Here is a 23,376-nt window from a genome sequence, read left to right on the forward strand (position 1 = left end):
GGGCCTGCCATCAATGGCTGCTTCAGTTTCCTCCGAGTCTGAAAGTTGCAAATAGGCAGTGTAGGTAACAATTGTAAGCCAGTCTGCTCAGAAGTAAGTTCCATGTTATTGCATGGGGCTTACTCCCATGAAAGCGGCCTTAGGCTTAGGCCATTATACTCCGTACATATTGACTGCTCCCTTTCTCTAACCTCCAAATTGCAGAAACATCCTGGCTAATTTAGACTCCTGCACCTGTGAGAAGGACAGATTAGAAATAAAGTACATGGGCTTGTTTTGCTCATCCCACAAAGTCAGCCAGATTTGGCTCTCAGGGCAGCTTGTGTGTGTAAAATGAAACAGAAACCATTAAAAAAATGGATGACAGCATGAAAACCTAACAAAGTGACAACAGCCATTTGTAATCGCAGTAAAACATATTAAAACTGACACACACAATAAACAAGGACAATACAAAATATGGCCAGCAGAACAGCTAAGCCCCGTTAGTGAAAACGTTGCCCTGGGCACAGTGAACACACAGTCAGTAGCAAGGTGGTGCTCACGCTCAGACTTCACTGTCTGATAAGCCCGTAGATGGAAAAACTGACCTCAGAAGCAACTGCGCAAATCAGAAGCAAGTGAGCCTGCGAGATACAGAGTCTCTCTGCCCAAGATATCTTACACAGAGACGCTCAGTGCCATGTGGTCTCATACCAAGTGCACTTTGCCTCCCTAGCAGCGCATGTGTGTCCACAATGGGAGAACAAGTGTAAGATCTTTCACTTGAGTGTCCCCATGTAACATGTCTTGTGTAGAGAGACTCATAGCCCTGGGGCAACTGTATCAAACTGCCTGCTGTCTTTCTGGGGGAAAGAAGGGGTCTTCACTGGGTGCCTGGCAAAAGAGAGGGGTGGGTGGGCAGTAGAAGTGCCCACAATGGGATTCTCTGGTGGAAAAGGAGCCATAGGTCCATGCAAGGATTGCAGCCGTGCGCTGTCAAGTGAGGAATGCTGTCCATCCCTATGGCGGTGCATCTTGGCATAGGGCATGCAGCTGCTGAAGAAGCTTCGCTCAGCGTGGTGAGAGGCCTGTTGAACTCTTGACTGTATGTAGGAGTCAAGGAGGGGCAGCAACAGCCCCCCCACCCCCACCCCCAGCAAAGGCCTGGTAGATTTGCATGTAGAATCAGGGTTGGAAAGGACCTCTAGGGTCATCTAAGTCCAACTCCCTGCACAGTGCAGGAAATTCACAACTACCCCCTCACACACACACACACCCAGTGACCCGTGTCCAGAAGACGGCAAAACCGGGACAGGATCCCTAGCCAAACTGGCCTGGGGAAAATTGCTACCTGACTCCAATGTGGCCTTGCCCTGAATATGTAAGAAGGGGCCACGAGAACTAAGCACTGATGCAACCCTTCCTGCCCTCCCTCTCACGTTCTGCCTACGTTCACAGAATCAGCATTGCTGTCAGAGGGCCTTCTAGCCTCTGCTTAAAAACTTCCAAAGAAGGCGAGCCCACCACCTCCCGAGGAAGCCTGTTCCACTGAGGGACAGCTCAAACTGTCAGGAAGTTCCTCCTGATGTTTAGCCAAAAACTCTGGTTTAGCCAAAACCAAAGCCTGTTGGTTTGGGTCTGACCAACTCCATCCTCTGTATGGCAGCCAAGTATTTGAAGATGGCTAGCATATCACCTCTCAGTCATCTCTCCAGGCTAAACGTGTAAACGCCTCACTTGATGACAAGCCAGCGTGTGGCTGGGCCCCATCTGGAGCGTCCCCTCTTCCCACGAAGCCAGTACACGAATTGAGCGCTCGGCGATCAGGCGCAGAGAAAACCGGCGATGCGCTCTGCGCGTCTAGCGCTCTCAGACGTTACGTTTCCAAGGCGTGGACGCGCTGAAGGCGTGTTTGGCTGAGCAACGTGTGAAGAAGACGCCCAGGCCGCTCTGCTCCACCTCCAGGGGAGGCCCTCTCTTCTCCCCTCCCTCTCCCGCTGCGGCGCCTACTGGTTGCTCAGAGGCCGGAGGCTGCGCCGGGCCAGTCCGCGAGCAGAGCCAGGCAGCCAGCGACGGGGAAGGAGGGTCGGGCGGAGCCGCTTGCCACACGACGGTCCAGACTCGCTTTCGCAGGCAGGAAGATGTTGCAGGCGGCGTGGCGGAGTCCCAGCAAGGCGGCGGCGCCCCTCCACCGCCTCCTCGGCTGCAGACCTTCCTCGGCTGCAGCCGCCGCCGCCGCCGTGCCGCAGCCCAACACGCGGCCGGACGTTTCCTACAAGAAGGTAAGGCGCTCCCGGGCTCCGTCTGCAGCGCTGGGAGCCTCCCCCACGAGCGAGCAGGCCCTGCGCGTTATGCTTTGCGCGTTGTGCTCCTTAATGCAGCAAAGAGCAGAAGGGCTCCGAGGCATGTGCAGAGTGCCCTTGCCTCTCGCGTCTGTTAGCAGGTTCTTCACCGGCTAACCACCTGTTCGCAGGGAAGCAGGTGGGGGGAACAGGGCGGAATTGGTGTCTTTAGTGGCGGGGAAATGGCGAGCGACTTTCAGCAAATGCAGGGCGCCTTTGCTTTTTACTGTCATCCGCTCTGTCCCATATCTAGAAATTTGCAAGCGAAATATTTTTTTTAAATATTGGTGTTTGGGAGTTGGTGTATTCTACGGTGTCAAAGAAGAAAAGGTAGGTTCGTGTGCAGAGTGCCTTTCCTTGCCATGAATACAAACGCAGTAGCCTTTCATGTAAGAATATGCATGGGGGGCGGAGTACAGCTTTAATTTTCATGTTCAGCAGGCAATGAGCACAAAGGTAGAAAGATTAGAAAGGTGCCCCTGAGCAGGTACAGAGTGCCTGGCAGAGAGTTACACGCTAGAAATGAAGGGAAACGTCTTCCAAGATCAGAAGGGTATTTCCTGTGGACTGGGAACCTTCCTCCTTTTTTTTTTTTAAATGGAGGGGGGGGGTCTCCCAAAATGAAGCACTGAGCAAAAGTATATTTGCAGCCATACAGAGGAGAGGAAGAAAGGGCTGAAAGCTGCCAACATTCTCTTCTTTCCTGTTTATCTTTAAAGCGTGCTAATTACTCTTCTGAGAAACGGAGAAATGTGCTCGGCATGCTTAGCAATCAAATCTTGGTGCTCCAGAAGCCTTCTCTGGATCTTAGCTCAGGCGAGCTGTGATTCCTCAGTTGCGGGAAGGCACAGTAACACAAGCTGAAGTCCTTTGAAACCCTGCCCCAGCTTTCGAATTTTGGAAGAATGTGACATTCCTATTAAGGCGGAAGTGCCTTGATGCATGTGCAGAGTGCACTGGCCAACTGTGTGCCATGCAAACCTATCTGTCTCCCAGCACTTATTTTGGAAAACTTAGGCGTTGCTTGGAAATTAAACCATGTGGAGTCCTGGCTTGTAAGAAGGGGGTGCAGTTTGCCTCATTGGATACCTCCCTCTTGCCTGCCGTGGGTCTTGCACACTCCAGTTTGTAGATTCTTTGCTTCTCAACAGACCTCCGGCAGAGAAGCCACACTGCGTATAGGACATCCTTGAATCTTATCCCAAGTATTTATACCTCCACTTTCCTGTTTGGCTGCTCAAGCAGTTTGCATCAAAAGTCAGAAATGAAGCTAATTCCAGCCATGGGGTCTGCTCAGCGTAGTCTTGGGTAATTGTCTTTCTCCCAGCCTCTGTTCCCGTGTCGCAAACACTGCAGTTTGGTGTAAAATTTTTAGCCCTCCAGGCAGGCACAGTCTCTCTTTTGCATTCTCTACAGTACCTAACAGAAGTGGTACAGAAACATCATGGAATCAAAGAAGCAAACTAAAAAATGATGCAGTTCTTAGGAAGGGGAAACTGTTCTTGCGTGGGACCTGATTGCAATGGACAAAACAGCAGAATAACCACCACAAACGACAATCATCCACAAACATAATCGTGCCAAACAAAAATTCGATTTTTGTATTTTATTAGATCGGTGATATGCATAATCCTCCGTATTAAAAATGTTATGGCTGAATGTTAAACGTTGAATGACGGAATTGTTACTAAGTTAATGTTAAAAGTTAATTTTGTTTCTTGAGTGTATTAAGTTTAAAAATAAAAGTTAAAACAAAAAAACCCTGTTCGCACCAACTATGAGGGAAGCTTAATTCCAGGGGAATTGCCGTGTTTGTTGCAGCAAAAAAAAAAAGTCCACAAAAGCTATTGCTAGTCTAAAAGATGCTGTTATTGACCTCGGGTGGCCATCAGTGTCTCCGGTGCTTTACAGAACGCAAGAAGGGGGGGGGGTTCCTGCCTTGCAGAGCTTAAGTTTAAAATTTGACATGATGGAGAGCAAAGGGGGGGGGGAGATGGCCAGGACCAGCCGGAGCGAACAGATGATGTCAGTTAAGTTTAAAGTCAGTACAGGATGGGGCCTCGCGGGTCATGCCCAAGGCAGCTCACAGGTCCGTAAAGCTGCTTAGGGGCTGCAGGCAGGCTGCTTGGAGAAAGGTGTGCCGCCACATGCACTGGGATCCTTGCCAAGCGTGGTGGTGGTGGTGGTGGTGGAGAGTGCCCTCAAGTCACCTCGCCAAGCTTAGCTGGTCCCAAAAATCTGGCCAGGACAGGACGGCTTTTTTTTTTTCCTGAGGAGGGTTATAAGTGCACCCCTGCAAGAAGGGAAAGAGATTATTGGCCCTATAGTCAGGAAGCCGACCCTGGAGAGGGAGGACGCCTCTGCTCGCAAGTCCTCTTTTTGGTGTGTTCTGTGGGCAGAGCGATGATGAAGGGAGTTGCTGCGTTGCGCCTCTAGGCATTGAGTTTGCCTTTGCAATCCCTTCCAGTGCAATTTTTAACCTACTTGGGGAACTGAGAGTGCCTGAGGAGCAGTGACAAGGGATCTTGGTCCAGAGCTCGTTGTTTCCTCAGTGATCTTCTTAGATCCCAAAAGTGTTGAAAGGAGCCAGGATGGGAAGAGCTGGCGCAAAATAGCATTGCCCAGTTTAATATGGGTTCAGAATGGCAAGAGAGTCTGTCTTGAACATATATAATTAATAGGGAATCCACCAGTAGTGGCCCCATAGCTTAGTTCTTTCAAAAAATCTAGGCACATCTATCAGTGGCCATTAGCCACGATCTATCAGTGGCCATTAGCCACAATACCTGAATGGGACTTCCGTGTTCGGAAGCAGAGTTGCTGCATTGGGCTCTGTCTACAGAGACAGCCCATTCCCTTCATGCCATCACCTGGTGAACTATTTTGGCATCTGGCTGGCTGCTGTCAGGAGCAGAATGGGGGTCAGAACACAAGAAGAGCCCTTCTGAATGGCACCAAGAGCCCATCTGGTCCAGCATCCGTTTCTGACACTGGCCAACTGGATCAAATGCTTCTAGGGAAGTGCACAACTAGAGTGTGTAGGCAAGAGACCCACCTCACTGTTTATCCCTCTGCCCCTGTATTTAGAACAGAGCCCCGTGGCGCAGAGTGGTAAGCGGCAGTACGGCAGTCCAAGCTCTGCTCGCAACCTGAGTTCGATCCTGGCGGAAGCTGGGTTCAAATAGCCGGCTCAAGGTTGACTCAGCCTTCCATCCTTCTGAGGTCGATAAAATGAGTACCCAGTTTCCTGGGGATAAAGTGTAGACGACTGGGGAAGGCAATGGCAAACCACCCCATAAAAAGTCTGCCATGAAAACGTCGTGATGCGACGTCCCCCCAGGGGTCATTAAAGACTCGGTGCTTGCACAGGGGACTACCTTTACCTAGCTGTATTTAGAAGAACGCTGAATGTGGAGAATTTGGAAGGTTGGTCTGATCCAGCTAGATCAGGGCCTTGACCTCCTTCCACTTCTGTGTATGTTGCCTGAGATGCTTTGCTGGGCCCCTGAAGGTAACGGTTTTGAACCTTCCCCGGTGTGCTTATGAGCAAAACTAAGATCTAGATGAGCAAATCCACAGATACTTCTGCTGTTGTGAAATGTAGGTTGCAAAGATGAGTTTCTCTTAAACATGCAGGGGAGGGGGTTAGAAACAGTCTGCCAAAGTGGGGAGTCCTGGATCCCTTGGCAAGAGTTCCTGAGTGCTTGATCAGTACAGACTTGACTTTTGAACTCTTCCACAACTCGGGGTGGGGAGGCTTTTTTTGGCTCTCCCGGAGTCTTCGTAGCAGAACGTCACGTGCTCCTCCCTGTCTTCCCCCTTCCAGGCTGCAGTGGTTCCATCAGCACTGGTTGGTCACTTGGATAAGGCCAAAAAATTAATGATAAACAAAGGCTGAGCCAACGCCTTACAAACAAAGCACGCGGTCGGCAGGCTCCATCCAAATGAACGGCTCCCAGGCAGAATCTGAGGCACACGATTGACATGATGATAAGGGCTAGCAGTTGCCAGCAAAGAGCCTGTTCCACAATTGAGTTATTTCTGCAGCATCTGAGAAGGTTGGAGGTCGTGGGGGAGAACTTTCATTTTGCACAACTTCCTTCTCCCACTTCACAGAGCTTTCGAAATCCTTGCTGCAATCAAAAAAACCACTCTGCAAATTTATGACCCTACAGCTACAATCCAAGCCAAGTTAGGAAAGTTTTTTTCCTTCTTTAATTGGATTTGTTCTGGAGGAGGAGAATATAGCAACAGGGAAATCAGGAAGGGCTTCCTTCCATTTCGTCTGTTTGTTCCCTGTAAATGGCAAGGCAGCACTTTCCTGCATTTCCTTCAGCTCTGATTGCAAAACTTTGGATAATACTTCATTCTGAAGCATGTTCTGGTGTCCAACTTTGTACTGATTTAAAAAAAAAATACGTGCGAGAGTAAGGCGAAGCATATACAAAGCAACTGATCCGTGTACTCTAAACCCGATGAGAGGGTTTATTTCATTTAAATGTCTCCATTGTCCTGCTAAATTTTCTTCCCAGTGTGCGTTTTGCCCAGTACTGTATACTTTTCCAAGCCTTGAGTGAATCAACATATTTCTAAAGTCTCTTCTAATAAGAAACGGATTGAGAGCTTTAGATGCTGGGAATAATGGTATTGTGTAGCTGCTCCGTACTGTGGCAGTTCTCTGAGGTCTCAAGTGTACTAGTTGCCTCACACAGAGTCTTGGTCCATCCAGCCCAATCCAATCTCTGCAGGGTCTCAGGCAAGACCAGTTGTCCTGAAGTTGGACAGCATGGATCTATTCTGCGGATGGTGGCATTTTCCTCTGTCACAAAAGGTTCCTTGAGCTTTGAGTGCGGTTCCATCATTTGCAGAAACGAGCTGCAGGATCCAACCGGATGGTTCTTTAATTGAAACGGGGACCTCCATTGTGCCAATCCCAGGCTCAGACACTGAGCTATGCCCCTCTGCTTCACTCTGCAAGAACATGGTGGGCACCAATCGTTAGGAAGAACCTTGCTGGGTCCAGTCAAAGGTCTGCCTAGCCCTGACTCCAGTGCTGGTTAGCTGGAGGCCTCTGGAAACCTGATCAGGCACAAAGGCAACAGCCCTCCCCTGCTGACTGTGCCTGGCAGCCTGAATTCAGAGGTATACTGTAGGGATATACAAAGATGCCCTTCCCTTTTTGGGTGTGTCTGCCAGTACTCCTGTGTTATCATTTGTGAGCCTTTTAGTTTCAGTTATTTTTGTTGCTGCCAGTTCCCAGTTTTTCTTTTATGCAGTAGGCTTAATATGAGCTATAAAGTTAGGTACATTTAACAGGTGGAAATCAGTGCATGGAAATGGAAAATGGTCCAACAATATACACCTGCAGGTTTGGAAAGTGCAAAAAACACAAGGGGGAGATTATCAGAGCAGTCCAAGAGGCCTTTGGATGTGACAGTCCCCCCCCCAGTGGGGGTGGGGGTGAGATTCTGTGCCCTCCCGCCCAAAGTCATCTCACATCTTCATATGATCGCTGTAATCTGCTCTATAGACGGTGATAGGAGAATGTATAACGTGCTGCTATGTTTTTATTGTTGATAGCTGTATTTATATGGTGCTAATATATGTTTTAAATGAATTATATGTATTTATATTTTTAATGGCTACTGCTGATGAATTGTGTAGTGTGTTTTAAATTGTTGTGATACGCCCAGAGCCCACTTGGTTGGGGAGGGCGGACTACAAATTTAAGTAAATAAATAAATAAATATTAAGGGGCTCTTGAAGCACATTCTTAGCTGTTGGTCGGCATCCACAAAGAGCCAGCTGAAGCATTTGCAATCCCTCTTGGGCCAAAGCTCCTGCATGCTCATCGGTGGGTTTCTATTGCAGATTTTCATCAACAACGAATGGCATGACGCCATCAGCAAAAAAACATTCCCAACCATCAACCCATCCACAGGAGAGGTCATCTGCCAGGTTGCTGAAGGAGACAAGGTAGGTGCAAAAATGCTGGAGAAACTGGAATCAAAAAAAGGATGCAGAGAGTGATCAATAGCGTGAGCCAGGAGTCAGATACTCTTTTGCAAAAGTCAGCAAACGTTTGTCAGTTCTGATAGGAAAGGTCCAAAGGTCCATTCCTTTCACTTAGCGTGTTATGTTAGATGTTATTTGATAGTCGTGCAATTTTTTAATCCATTTCTTACGGGATTGGAGGTTGGTATCTTTTGTTCTTCCTGATACTGGCATGCAGTTTTCTACCAGCCTTATTCATATAATAATAACAATAATTAATAATAATACTTATATGCCGTTCTTCTGGACAGATCAGTGCCCCACTCAGAGAGGTGAACAAGGTCAGTGTTGTTGTTATCCCCGGGGAGCCCGGGCTGACAGGAGTGGCTTGCCCAAGAGCACCTGCTGAGCTCATGGCAATTGTGGGAGTCAAACTAGTAAAGAGCTGATTCAGAGCCTAGCCACTTAACCACTATGCTACAGCAGCTACCATTTCTCTGTCCTGAACAAAAGTGAAATAAGAGTCAACTGGAACTTGTATCACAAAACATCGTTAGTTCCTGAAAAAATGTGTGGCAATGTCTCCAGTACTGAGCCAGGAACTTGTGATTGGCCTTTAAGCATGCTGCTAAACTCCCAGATCTTGGACCCTGTAACACAGAGATAATTATACTGGCCTAAGTTGTCGTAAGGATGACAGAAATTATGGATGAGATGCGTTACGAACAATCGGGTGAAGCGCTCTCTAAAGACTGAGTTGTCCTTTTGTAGCCATATTTTATTGCACGGCATGTTAAAGTTAATCAGGAAGGATAAAAAGCTGTCAGCTTCTGCAAACGGAGTCCACAAAGTGTAGCAGTTGCTAGAGCAAGGCGACCAGATACCCTCCTCCTATGTCTTTAAGCTGTCTTGAGCCTCATGGAGTGGATAGGAAGTAAATGCAATACTTAAAGCTTACCAGCTCCTACAGACTTTGCCCCCATGCCAAAAATAACTTGCTGTCGGCATAGAAATCTCCACCTGTCCTTTTGTGTACCTCACCAGAAGCTGTAGAACAAACAGCCAGGCATGTGCTAATGGCAAAGAGAAATGCAGGATGTAAATGTTGCTGGGTTTCCCACCTGGCAACCAGAAGTGCCCATTCCTTGCAGTACAATTTCATAATAAGAGTTATCTCTGACAGGGGACCTTGGAAGCGATACTTAGATTAGCAAACAGAAATGACATCGCAAAAATTTCACAGAATCTAAGAGTCCACTTGGCTGCTGCCTGTAACTAAAGGGTGGTAGTCAATAAACCAGGCTCTGACCTGGAGGAAACTGCCAATGGTCTTCCAGAGAGAAGGTTAGGAGAATGGGAAATGTGGGCAATTGAAAATACAATCCCAGATTTGGAAGAGGCTAGTTCCGAAATACTTTTTACAAAATGCATACCATTTGGAAGGCGCTGCAGTGATACAAATTGCTCCAGTCTACCAAACTGTTGCAATGTAAAAGCAAAAAAAAGAACTTCCTGCAATGGATATCTCTCTGACGATTCGTTTTGCATTGTCAAAGTGCAACAAATAATAAGAAACTGTAGCAGTGTTTTCCCGACTCTTAGAAACTGCTTTGTTCTCGCTTGCTGTAGCTCAGTGGCTTGGCTTCTTCATGGCTTGTAGATCCAGAGGAGTTAGCTGTGTTAGTCTGTAGTTGCAAAGTAGCGAAGAGTCCGGTAGCACCTTTAAGATTAACCAACTTTATTGTAGCGTAAGCTTTCGAGAACCATAGCTCTCTTCGGCAGATGCATCTGCGGTTCTGAAAAGCTGATGCTACAATAAAGTTAGTTAGTCTTAAAAGTGCCACTGGACTCTTTACTTCGTTGCTTGTGCTGCTTCTCTTGTTTTCTTGAGCTTGTGGTGCAGCCCAGTGATACCTGCTGCAGATAATTTCACTGTACAGTTTCCTCTGTAGAGAGACGGCTGCTTTTGGGAACCATTGATGTGGGTTTTCTGGGAAAACGTTTGGATTTTTTCCCCAATTTAATTCAAAAAACTGAGTATTTAAATAATGTTGGCAAAAGTTGGATGACATTACCAAAGGAAGGCAAATATATCATGTGTACAAGCCTGGGTCATATAATAATAAGAATAACATTCGATTTATATACTGCCCTTCAGGACAACTTAACATCCAATCTAGAGTGGTTTACAAAATGTGCTATTATCATCCCCACAACACAATCACCCTGTGAGCTGGATGGGGCTGAGAGAGCTCTGAGAGAGCTGTGACTGACCCAAGGTCACCAAGCTGGCTTCAAGCAGAGGATTGGGGAATCAAACCCAGGTCTCCAGATTAGAGTCCTGCCGCTCTTAACCAATACACCAAACTGGCTTAACTGTGCTTATATACCACTCTTCTAGACACATGAGTGCCCCACTTGGAGTAGTGAACAAGCTCAGTGTTATTATTATCCCTACAATACAGCTGGGGAGCTGGGGCTGCGAGGAGTGGCTTACCTGAGGCCACCTGCTGAGCTCAAGGTAGTAGTGGGATTTGAACGAGCAGAGTGCTGATTTGCAACCCAACCACTTAACCGCTATGCTACAGCAGTCTTCTGTGGGGTTGTATACAAGCTGTGGGGTTTGTCCAAGCTTCATATTCCACATGTAGCCCATCTAACATGATGGATTTGCTGTACAATAGCTCTGATAACCATAGATAAATATAGACTACATTTCCATGAGGAAGAAAATTGATTAATTTGAAATGTGGTGCTGGAGGAGAGTTTTGCAGATACTGTGAACAGCCAAAAAGACAAATAAGTAGGTACTAGATCAAATCAAGCCTGAATTCTTACTAGAAGCTAAAATGACAAAACGGGGGCTCTGGTACTTTGGTCACATCATGAGAAGACAAGATTCTCTGGAAAAGTCAATAATGCTAGGAAAAATGGAAGGCAGTAAAAAAAGAGGAAGACTCAAAACAAGATGGCTTGACTCAATAAAAGAAGCCACATTCTCCAGTGTGTAGGACCTGCACAAGTCTGTTAATGATAGGATGTTTTGGAGGTCTTTCATTCATAGGGTTCCCATAGGTCAGAGGTGAGTTGATGGCACGTAACACCGCACACATTTCCATATAAGGGGCAGAAAATTTCCACTCCCTATCACTGTTAGGAACCAGTTCCTATTGAATTTCCATTTGTCTGGGGACCTCTGGAGTTGCCGAACAGCATGATCCAGGCAAATATCTTCCTCCAGTCCCCTCGGTCCACATGCCTCAGTGCTTCCAGTTTGTGCTGGCCCCATGCACTTCCACAGACATGGGTGAGGGAGCACTGGATCAGCATGGGCGGGCTGGCCAGCCCACATGGCTGCAGAATGTCTGAAGCAATGCAGCTTTTCCTGGTGATCGTGTAGCCAAAAGTGCATGAAACTGCCGCTCTGAAGTGCCTCTGCCTCATTGTTCTTGCAAGCCACGGCTCTCTGTTTATCCTGTCTTGGACTCCTTTTGCAGGCGGATGTGGACAAAGCAGTCAAGGCAGCCAGAGATGCATTCAAGTTTGGATCTCCATGGAGAAGGATGGATGCTTCCCACCGGGGCAGACTGCTGAACCATCTCGCTGACCTGATTGAGAGAGACCGGGCTTATCTGGCCGTACGTATGGGATATGTTGGACATTCTCCGCTGTCTCTTCTCTCATGCTGTGTGGCTTCCTAAAGGGGCAGCCAGCTGAGACGTCAGAAGCGATGTGGTCTGGCCAAATACTGGTCCAAGCATTTTTAAAAGCATTAATTTTATTAGAACAAAAAAAGATACCTTAGTAAAGCATCAAACCTGTGTTATTAATCATAATCAGTTAACAATGATTGTAAAACAATGATATTTAGCGTTTTTAAAGAAACATAATTAATGTTTATTACTGTGAACATAATTAGATCAGGTTTCTATATAAGTAGATAACTGATTGAATTTGGGGAGGGGGTTCATGAGTTATCCTGGATCACACTAGGGTCAGCCTACAGGTAAATAATTAAAATAGAAAGAAAGCAAAATAACAGCAACTATTAACCCCCTGCCCAAATAAATTTTAAAGGCAGTTGCATAGATGGGTAGTTATAGCAAGCGGCCAGCCAGAGAAGCTCTGTGCTGCTGCCCTTACTCCTGGCTTTACTGATAAATCGTACCAGAACAAAATGAAAAAAGGTCAGTTAACCCCTACACAACAGCCTTTGCATGGATTGTCTGACCGCAGCCAGAGAACAGGCAAGCCGGTTGCCAGTTTGATGAACAACCCAAATTTTCTGATCCTTTTGGGACAGCTTTAGCAGGTGCTTGATTATGTGACTTGGGGAAAGGCAATATGGGATGGGTTTGGAGTTGATGCCTTCTGTTTGTTCACAGGCTTTGGAAACGCTGGACAACGGCAAGCCGTATGCTATTGCATATCTGGTGGATTTAGACATGGTCATCAAACACCTCCGGTGAGGATATTTGAATAGGCTGGGCCTAACCGATCCATTCCACTAATGGCTGCACTTTCCCCTTATCATAGATCCAGAGGAGTGAGCCATGTTAGTCTTTAGTTGCAAAATAGTAAAGAGTCCAGTAGCACCTTTAAGAGTAACCAACTTTATTGTAGCATAAGCTTCTGAGAACCACAGCTCTTTTCGTCAGATGCATCATCAGCTTTCGAGAACCACAGCTCTCTTTGTCAGATGCATCTGATGGTGAGAGCTGTGGTTCTCGAAAGCTTATGCTACAATAAAGTTGGTTAGTCTTAAAGGTGCTACTGGACTCTTTACTACTTTCCCGTTATGCTTCCTTGACACAAGAGAATTGGTGGGATCCAGCCGCTTGGACTCAACCTACCAGCAATTTCTTCTGCCCAAACCCACTGAAATAAATGTAACTGTGCATGTTTGTTCTAGTGGGATCTTTTGAAGGGGACATGCCTAATTGTAAATTGCGTTCAGGTATTTGTATCTGACTTTAATAGGCTGTATCCAGTGGGAAAGCTTGGCTATTTATAGGGAAACAGGGGAAAGAGGACCACAAGCAGTGGAGATACGAGATTCCTAAGTTGCTATATTCAGTTCCTCCCTCAGTTTCCATATAAATTGGGTCTAATCAGTAGTCCAGTTGGCTCAGCTTTTAATCTGAAAGAGACTTGTAAATAGCTACACTTTTGGTGTCTTTCAGTCTATCAGGTTTGGAAAGTCTCACAAAGTTGATTTATTTTTTTCTCTTGGGTGGTATGTGACCAGTGTAAGCACATGTGTTCGTAATATCTTCTGTATGCTATAATCTTTGCGTACTTATTTACAAGTTTTATAAATGAAGCTTTAGTTTTACAAGATGTTTGTCAGCTAGATGGCACAAGGGGAAGTCAAGAAGTGGTATGCAATGCACATTAATTGCAGGCAGGAAAATAGAAACAGTGTCAACGGATGTACTTGCCAGGAATGTCTTGAATTTGTGTATGCCCCCCCTGCCCCAGTTCTTTCTGTTTATGCAACTGAATAGCAATCTTATGACATTCATGATGGAGTCCATATTTTCAGCTAATGCAGCTGGGTCAGAAGAGAAGAGGTGCAGGGGGCCAGCTAGAACTGAAATTAACCAGAGGCCTGATCGAGGAGGCTGGGCTGCTCAGAGCAAGCAGCCAAGAGCCTCCCTCTGCTTTCCATACTGCTCCAGACTAGAAGTCCAAGTGTAGAGCAGGAGAAATACAAAACAACATTTGCCATAAATCTTTTGAATACACACAAGAGTGTTCCCTGTAGATCTTTCCCCCCTGTCTCAAATGCATTTTTTTAAAACAGTCAATTGTTGGGGTTTTAGGTACTATGCAGGTTGGGCCGACAAATTCCATGGGAAAACTATTTCCATGGATGGAGACTTCTTCACATACACAAGACATGAGCCAGTCGGGGTCTGTGGACAGATCATTCCGGTGAGTAATGCTTCCTGCCCGGTACCTTGGGAGAGACGTATGCTGCATTTGAGATGCACAAAGAACTTGTCTGTCTCTGCAGCCATTCGGACTAGAACCTTGTCTTTCCATGCAAATGAGATGGGTATGCTGAAGTCCGTAGCAGATCTTGAATCCTATGGTGCCATGTTACAGTTGTTGAGGGCCTTGTGAATACACACACGTCTTTAAGTAGAAAGAGTGGAATGGAAGTGATTTGACCCTGGAAACAGAAAAAGAGGCTTGGAGATCAGTAGTCTGTCCTACCCAATATTTGGGGCCTACCCTGAAAGAAGAAAGGCATTTTAATGTAGATCTCTAGCCTTAAACATCCTATAACAGCAGGAAGGGAGAAAATCCAGATTCGGCTGTTGGCATCCCATCTTTGCTGTCTTTTGCCTGTTGGCTTCATTGTACTGTACAAGCCCATGACGTTGTGAGTACTCGCCTGCTGGGGATGGAGGATGGTAAAAATGGGCCATCCCATTATGGATTTAATGGTGCAGAATATCCCAGTCCTTTGCTGCCCAAGGAGTTAAAATAATCTGACCCTAAAAACAAGAAATGGAACTCAAGGGGTTCTGCTGAAATGGCTTCTGTTCATCTTCTCTGCTTTGTGTCTGTATTGCAGTGGAATTTCCCACTGCTCATGCAAGCCTGGAAACTGGGTCCAGCATTGGCCACAGGGAATGTGGTGGTGATGAAACTAGCAGAGCAAACCCCCCTGACCGGTTTGTATGTGGCCAGTCTGATCAAAGAGGTAAGGAATCTGTAGAGCTCCTGAGGGCTTCCTAGCTGTGTGTCTTTCCCGCAACGTGAACTAGGTCTCCATCATCTATTCTCCAAATGAATTGCCTTAACAGTCTCCACTTCTTGCTTAGCCAGCCATCCGCTCACCTGAAAACAGATACTGCCTGCAAGCTTTGATAGCTGTACATAGGCAAATCGAAGAATCTAAGATTCCTTGAGAGAAGCCATATTCTGTTGAAAAGGGTTTTTAAACCTTAAACATGTTTTGGGCTGTAGTGCAAAGCTCCGGGAACCCCCTTAATGACAAACAACTGTTCTGTATCTGTCCACCTTCCAGTAGTTGAAGTCTTGAGGGCCAAGCCCTTTGCTGTCTTCCCATTTATCGTATTTTACCTTCCCTCCATGAATTGGGGGAAAGTGGGCCACAAATGACAACCGTTGGTCTCACCTTCTTCCATGTGTCTGCCAGGCCCCAAAGTGACTGTGTCTTGGGTTGGAATCGATCCCAGAACTCTCTTTTCTGACTGGCAACAACTCTTCCCAGGCTTTGGCTGGGAAAGCACTCTCTCAGCCTGGCTGCCCTCTAATAGGAGGTACAGGGGACTGGCCCCAACTCCTTCCCCTCACAGAGGTGGTTCTCTGTCATGGATCTGCAGCCCCTTCCTGAGTCACGAGGGAAGAACCCCTGTTTGCATTTCACCTTGCAGGCCGGATTTCCCCCTGGTGTGGTGAACATCATTCCTGGCTACGGGCACACAGCAGGGGCCGCCATTGCTTCCCACATGGATGTAGATAAAGTGGCGTTCACTGGCTCCACGGAGGTGAGTAATCTGAATGCCTGGAGCTCCTTCTCTCTGTGCCTTCAGGCCGAACATGCCACTTTCCCTGCACTTGGCTAATTCTAGCTTGCTTCAACTTTTAGCCTGAGTCGAAGCTTCCCATGAGGCCTGTTGAATGTCCCTTACAATTGAGCTGTTTTGGTGGTGGTGGTAAGCATTTAGGGAGCACTGTCATTGCTCAGAGTGCTTCATGCACGTCACCCGACTACGACAGCCCTGCATTTCTTGTCACATTCCTGAGGTTCACGTGAGTGGCTGCATTCCCTTTAACCATTTGTTGTCAGGATTTTAGTCACAAACTGATGCAGCCATGAAGGAGATTCATTTATTGTTTGTATCTATTTACAGAATAACGTTAGAGTGGGTTGAAGAAAGGTCCCTGCCCCTAGCAGCTTACCTCTGTCTCAACAAAGGGGGAGACCGCAGAGGGAGAGGACAGGACAGCCAAGGACATACGCAAATGCAGCTGAGCTTTCCTATTTGGAACGGGAATATTAAGACCTGTATAGAGGGTGTCTGCTGGCTGCTGCCTTGAAGCTAGACAGATAACAAGATTATTTCCTAATCAAGTCTTTGCTGATTAGAACATTCAGGAAGCCTTTTTGGTTTCTTTTTAGGCCCCATTTGCTGATGAGGAATCACTTGGGAGGGAAGATTGAGTGACAGCAGATTAGATCAGCTTTTAGTGTATCCTAGAGTACATATGGCCTTGCAGTTCTAGTTTATTCTGTTAATTAGTTTCACAACTGAAAGGGGATGCTTGGCCTGTGGCTACCAGCTAGCTTCATGGTCGAGGTGAAGTCCCCACACTGCTTCCTCCCGCAGTTTCAGGGTCTTTTCTAAGTCCAGAAAAGCTTGGCTAACAGTGCCATCCAAAGCAGAGTTGCACCAGCCCATTAAAGTCAATAGACATCGAAGGCTGTAACTCTACTTGAGAGAGTGCTGTAAGCCACCTTGTGGTGACAGTTAGTGAATTAACTATAACAGGAACATTCAACTCTTGAGGACAACTTAACACCCACTCAGAGTGGTTTACAAAGTATGCTATTATTATCCCCACAACAATCGCCCTGGGAGGTGGGTAGAGCTGAGGAGAGCTGTGACTGACCCAAGGTCACCCAGCTGCTTTCAAGTGGAGGAGTGGGGAATCAAACCTGGCTCTCCAGATTAGAGTCCTGCTGCTCTTAACCGCTGCACCAAACTGGATCTTTGAGATCTCTTCCAGATTTAAGAGCTTGTGTTGTGCAGCAGGTACAAGACTGAGCTGTGAATCAGGAAGCTGCTAGACAGACTTTGGCAAACTCTTGTTCTTATTATCCCCATGCTGCATATTTAGAGGAGAGGCAGGTTAATACTGAGCAACCTTATAGGGCTGTTGTAAAGAACTGCTAAGAGGGTTTTTTTCAAAGTACTTGGGACACTCCAGAGAGTGCTACAGAATCGTAAAGTATTATTATTATCTGGGAAAGGGTATCCAAACAACACTGGAAGGTCTTCTTTGCTTGGAATGCGGCTTGACCTCTTCCTGATCTGGGAGATGATCTGAATACTCATATTAACTTTTTGGATAGCCTTCCTGCATTGAGTGACTCTCATGTCAAGAACTTTGAAAAGCATTTTGAATAATCAGCATGCTGTGGTGAAGGATTTCATAGCTGCTATTCAATAAAACTTATCAGGTCTCCAAACCAAGAACTGTCAAGGAGAAGAGGTGACTCCTAAAAGAGGATGAAAACATTACAGTTCTTCATAAACTCAGTAGAAAGAAACTAGCTGTTGAGAGAGGTGGAGGCAGAGGGCAAGTTGGAACTTTTGATTGCTATGGAGACACTGGTATTTGGGTAATCCCTTTGCAGAACAATACTGGAAGTGGTCCTTAGGTTGATCCGAGCTTAAAGGTTTGCAGTTTGCAGACATAAAGAAGGAGGGCTAACCGGTAGCTTATGCAACACAAGTAATCCATAATGATCCAATTTCAGTGTACTTCCAGCACAATTTCAGTGATGTGGTGTACTTCTGAAATTCTTGTGACCAAAATAGTGCTGCGATTCTAAATACACATAATGAAGGTTAATTGAGAGTAATGAGATTTGCTTCGAAGTAAATCTGTTTTAATAGGGGGCTGTCGGGATTCAGTGGGCCATTGCTGGGTTAACCAGCTTGCATTAGCTATATTGGGTCCCTCACTTCTCGGATAGCCATTACTGAAATGAAAACACCAGTGACTCTGGTGTCCTGGAAAGGATACTTACAATATAATGTCCTCTTTGCTTGACATATCTGGCAACTACCAAGACATTTGTCTTACACAATGCCTTGCCTCTTTATACTACCCAGTACTGGTTCCTTGAGAGAGGTTTATTTTTGTATTCAACATCCTTCTCTGTCTCTTCGTTGTAGGTTGGGCATCTAATCCAAAAGGCGGCTGCTGAAAGTAATTTGAAGAGAGTGACTCTGGAGCTTGGGGGAAAGAGCCCAAATATTATCATGTCTGATGCTGACAGTAAGATACTTTTCTTGTTGGTAGCAATGGAAACTCTTAAGAGGCCCCATCTGCAGCAGCTTGAATTGGTTGACTGCACTCCGTGGAAGCTTCTTGGCTCACATGCAGCTTGGGGAAGCTCCTCAATCTGCAAGATATACGAACTCAAGATACACCTTGGAGGTTAAAATGCAGCGATGCAAGGCAGCAGGAAATACAAGCAGAAAGTTAAACACTGCAGAGGATTTCTGGAAAAAAAAAATAATGTTCCAATCTTGTTGGGCTTATGTTCAGTACACCCAAGAATCCCAACCATAGATTGAAAACCTAGTTGTGTGAGGTGCTACAGCTTAGGCGATGCCTCCTGGCTTGCTTGATCACAGTAATAATACATGATTGAGAAGTTAATAAGGTAACTCTTTAGCAGAACTTCTTCAGAAGAATCTGTTTAGCAGTTAAATGGACTTTGGAGAGGGGCTGTGGCTCAGTAGGAGAGCAAAAGCATTGCATGCGGACGATCCCAAGTCTTGTCTCCTCCTTGCAAAGCATAAGAGTAGCTGTGTCTCCAAAATGACCACAGAGGAGTTGTGCAAAATAGTTTGGGGATGTTTAAAGAAACTACCATTGTGCCTCACCTTGAATGTATCTTGGAAAGGCAGGATAAACATTTTTTGAGCAAATTGCTGGCTCTCTATACGGTTTTTCCTTGTGAATTGTGGGTCATTCAGTTATAATCATTTCTTCCCCTTCACTTTATCTTCTCTTGCTGTTTGGTTTCTCTTCTACCATTTCCTTCACCTGAGCCAAACAACTATATTACCCATTAAACAGTAGTAGCTGATATATATAGTCTATTGCCAGTAGCTGCGATGTATATCCAGTTTAAAACAAACATTAGGAATAATTTCTTAAATATAAGAACATCAGCAACCAGAGAAGTTTGTTGTGAAGGTTCCTTCTTGGGAAGATCCCAGGAAAAGGCTGGATCAGGATTTCTTATGTGGGGATAATTCAGGGTGTGATAGCCTTTTGGAGCAGGCAGGCAAACTGGATGGCATGCTCTAGTCCCTTCCAATTCTGTAAAATATAGGGAATAAGCTCTTCAGATCACTTTGGCTAGATCCCACCATTGTGATCACTTCCAAAAGGATGTCACTCCAGTATACATAAAAGATGACTTGCCATATTTGCATCTCTGATCCAGGATTAGATGGTAAAAGGTTTCCTTAGGAAGTGGGTGTGGAACTGTGGTTGTAATTCCTTGCTACTGGTGAAGAGAGGTACTTCCCACATTCTCTTACGGAGTGACTTTCTTCTCTTTTGCAGTGGACTGGGCTGTTGAGCAAGCCCATTCTGCCTTGTTCTTCAACCAAGGACAGTGCTGCTGCGCTGGTTCTCGGACGTATGTCCAAGAAGATATATACCATGAGTTTGTGGAGAGGAGTGTGGAGCGAGCCAAATCCAGGGTGGTTGGAAACCCGTTTGATTTCAAGACAGAACAAGGACCTCAGGTAACATTATAAAAGTCCAATATTATCCTTGTCTGGTCCTTTCCCAAGCTCCACCTCCTTTGATCATGTGTCTTCCATTGGCAAAACCATCGACCATTCTTTTAGAAGGAATTCTTCTTGGTCTTTTCACACTGTCCAAAAACACCCCTTAGTTTAGAAAAGCTGGAGACCCGTGAGTTAAAATTCATGTTAAGAGTCATTCCAAATGGTTTGATGTATGGAAGTGTAGTGCTGTTTTTGAGGATTTGTTCAAAAACTTGACAGAAGGCCATGAGACAGACCTTGACTCTCTAGCAGGAAACGGAAATCAATTTGACAGTTCATTGAATTTACCCATCCCAAAGACAGTCAGTTGAAAAAGATCCAGAGGAATTAACCATGTTAGTCTGTAGTTGCAAAATAGTCCAGTAGCACCTTTAAGACTAACCAACTTTATTGTAGCATAAGCTTTCGAGAACCATAGCTCTGATGCATCAAATGAAGAGAACTGTGGTTCTTGAAAGCTTATGCCACAATAAAGTTGGTTAGTCCCAATTGAAAAAGAACACTGACAGATCTTCATATTCCTGTCAATAATAAGGAAATATCTGAATGGTTAATTCTGCCTGTACTGGAGAACCGTAGTGTACACAGCCATATGAATGATGCTACAGTTAAATATCTGTTTTCTGAGGAGAACTGAGCTGACCCAAATGTCACTGTTTTGATGGCCCTTCAGGTAGATGAGAATCAGTATAAGAAGGTCCTTGGATACATCAGTACTGGAAAAAAGGAAGGCGCAAAATTGCTTTGTGGCGGCAATCCTGCGGCAGACAAGGGCTACTTCATCCAGCCAACCATCTTCGGAGAAGTCCAAGACAACATGATTATTGCTAAAGAAGAGGTCAGAATGTCTTGCTCTGTATTTGACAAGCATCAACCACTTGATGGCACTTTTTTTTTTTTTTGCTATGTCGCTCAACGTTGTAGAAATGTGAACTTCCAGAATTGGCCAAACTGTGTGGCATTTCTTTTAGCACCTTTGTTTTGACAAAATTGCAATGAAAATTTAGAACGACTTAGGTCACTGAGTGCTAGCGTTACAAGGAGCGCAACTTAGACACTTTAATAAATAAATGGTGACAAGAATGACAGTAGAAACCTCTCTTCTCACATGTGTGCTTCTCTGGTTTACAGATATTTGGGCCAGTCATGCAGATCCTAAAGTTCAAAAGCGTTGAGGAGGTCATCAACAGAGCAAATGACAGCAAGTACGGCTTGGCGGCAGCAATCTTCTCCAAAGATGTTGATAAAGTGAACTACGTTTCTCAAGGCTTGCGTGCTGGAACAGTCTGGTAAGAGGCTAAGCGCCAGAATGCAGTGGCTGAATCTTTCCTCTCTAACAGCTGTTACAGACTCTTTATACGCAGCCCGCTGGCCTTCATGGCATTGCAACATTTGGATGAGAATCTCAAAGGCTTCACAGCAGCAATAATTATTTTCGCTCCCCTTCTAGAGTCTTTCCGATGAAAGTCCGCTGTTTTAGCCAACGGCACTTTTTCAGAATAAAATGCTGAACGTTTATCGATTTGTGTCTCGTCTTGGATTATCCCCACCCCCACTTGGAGTATAATTTTTATTCTTTTCCAGGATAAATTGTTACAACGTATTCGGCACCCAGGCTCCATTTGGTGGCTACAAAGCATCTGGGCAAGGTCGTGAAGGGGGAGAATATGGCTTGGAACCATACACAGAGGTGAAAACTGTGAGTATCTTCAGCCCTTCTTTCTTTCCTCATTTTCCATGGTATATCTTTGTCTTATATTTTGTCAACATCTCTACCCCCACATTCTGAATGGAGCACTTGATTTACGTCTTCCAGTAGAGGAAGGGAGAAGTCCTGTGAGCAAAAGTTGCATTGCTTATGGGAGGACTGATGGTAGACAGTGTCCTAGGCAACATAAAATGATATTACGGTAGTATGTCTATCATTGCTTTAGCCAGGGCTTTTTTTCAGCGGGAATGCGGTGGAACGGAGTTCCAGCACCTCTTGAAAATGGTCACATGGCCGATGGCCCCGCCCCCTGATCTCCAGACAGAGGGGAGTTTGGATTGCCCTCCGCTCTAAACTCCCCTGTCTGGAGATCAGGGGGCGGGGCCACCGGCCATGTGACCATTTTTGCCAAGGGCAATTTAAACTTTAAAAAACTCCCCCCTTGTTCCAGCTGACCCAAAGTGACATCATTGTGCGGTCCTGAGCTCCACCACTGAGTTCCACCACCTCTTTTCCCAGAAAAAAGCCCTGGCTTTAGCTACTTTTTAAATTCCATTAAACGCTGTCTCTTGAAATCTGTTTTGTAGTGATAGCTTACAGCGAGGTCTTTCTGGTGTTAAAGTGGCACCTTCTTGAGTCTGAAGTGGGTTTAAAGAGTTTAGGGTAGTGAAGCAGTTTATCGTGGTGTCTTGCAGTCTTACGGTTATCTCTTCATTAGCCAAGACACTATGGTACTCGACTACATCCTGAAGGTTGGGGATTTGAGTCTCTCTTGTTCAGCACAGAATGGCTTCCTCCAGTGAGTTCTTCTATAGACACAAACCTGTCATCAGATGGGTGACAGTATTTCTGGATTTAATCCACACCATAATCACTTCTGCTGCACTATACAACATAATTTTTCCTTAACAATATTAACATAGGACCCAGTTTGGGACAGATTATCTTGTAGAACAAACCATTCATAATAATGCATCTTTTTTTCTAGGTAACCATCAAAGTTCCACAGAAGAATTCCTAAAGTGCGCCTGCAACGTTTGTGCATCTGAAATGGAATATGTTTGACGCTAGCAATATAAGAATATGTAGAGAAACGTTCTTCACAAAGCAAACCTTAACCTCTACAAGTTAAGAAGCATGTGTTCAAGAAAAAAACATTTACCTATCTGTTTATATTTTACCTGGATCTTTTTCTACACCAAACAACTTAATACAGTTTTGAAGTCTGAAACGTCCATTCTAGCCCTCTGAAAAATACGTTGCTGTGGGGCACCAGCTCATAAAGAGCTTTTTGGGGTGGCTTTCATAAGTAAGGGGAAGCAAAGTGCTGAGGGCTTATTTCATTTTCATGTAGAACCTGAGCAGAATTTGTCTCTCCTTTTCATGTCAGAATGCCGCTCTTAAGGAGCCGTTTTAGAGCAGCAAGTGCTGTGAAGGTGGATCTTTTTCTACTAGCAACTTTTTTGATTTTCTGTGAGCTTATATAAATGGCCTAAAGCAAGTTTCATAGTAAAACTACTTGATTTAACATTCTGTGTTTGAGTTAACTTGATTCCAGTCTTTAATGCTAAGTAGACAGTGTTTATTTAGGAAACATTATATGCCATCTCTTAAAAGTAGCTCAAGTAACATTTTTAATCAGTGTGTAAGGCTGGAGTACCTAGTACACATTAAAACTCTTCGCTGTACAACTCAGGTGAAACATACATAAGGCTTGGTTTGCACAGGTATTTAGCAATAAAAAGAAATCCATGACAAACTCATACTT

General features: G+C 45.4%; 1 protein-coding gene across 1 annotated transcript; it reads left to right on the forward strand.

Annotated features, from left to right (window-relative positions):
* The first annotated feature begins 1,999 nt into the window (after positions 1–1,999).
* On the forward strand, positions 2,000–23,136 carry ALDH2 (aldehyde dehydrogenase 2 family member). Its single transcript, XM_054996057.1, has 13 exons — positions 2,000–2,264; positions 8,196–8,300; positions 11,816–11,956; positions 12,704–12,783; positions 14,144–14,255; positions 14,905–15,033; positions 15,731–15,844; positions 18,263–18,365; positions 19,671–19,855; positions 20,574–20,738; positions 21,032–21,189; positions 21,485–21,599; positions 22,597–23,136. Exons 1-13 carry the CDS (start codon positions 2,124–2,126, stop codon positions 22,627–22,629), a joined length of 1,581 nt encoding a protein of 526 aa, XP_054852032.1. The 5' UTR covers positions 2,000–2,123; the 3' UTR covers positions 22,630–23,136.
* The last annotated feature ends 240 nt before the right edge of the window (positions 23,137–23,376 follow it).

This window comes from Eublepharis macularius, chromosome 13, assembly GCF_028583425.1.
Source record: "Eublepharis macularius isolate TG4126 chromosome 13, MPM_Emac_v1.0, whole genome shotgun sequence".
In the NCBI taxonomy this organism is placed as follows: Eukaryota; Metazoa; Chordata; class Lepidosauria; order Squamata; family Eublepharidae; genus Eublepharis; species Eublepharis macularius.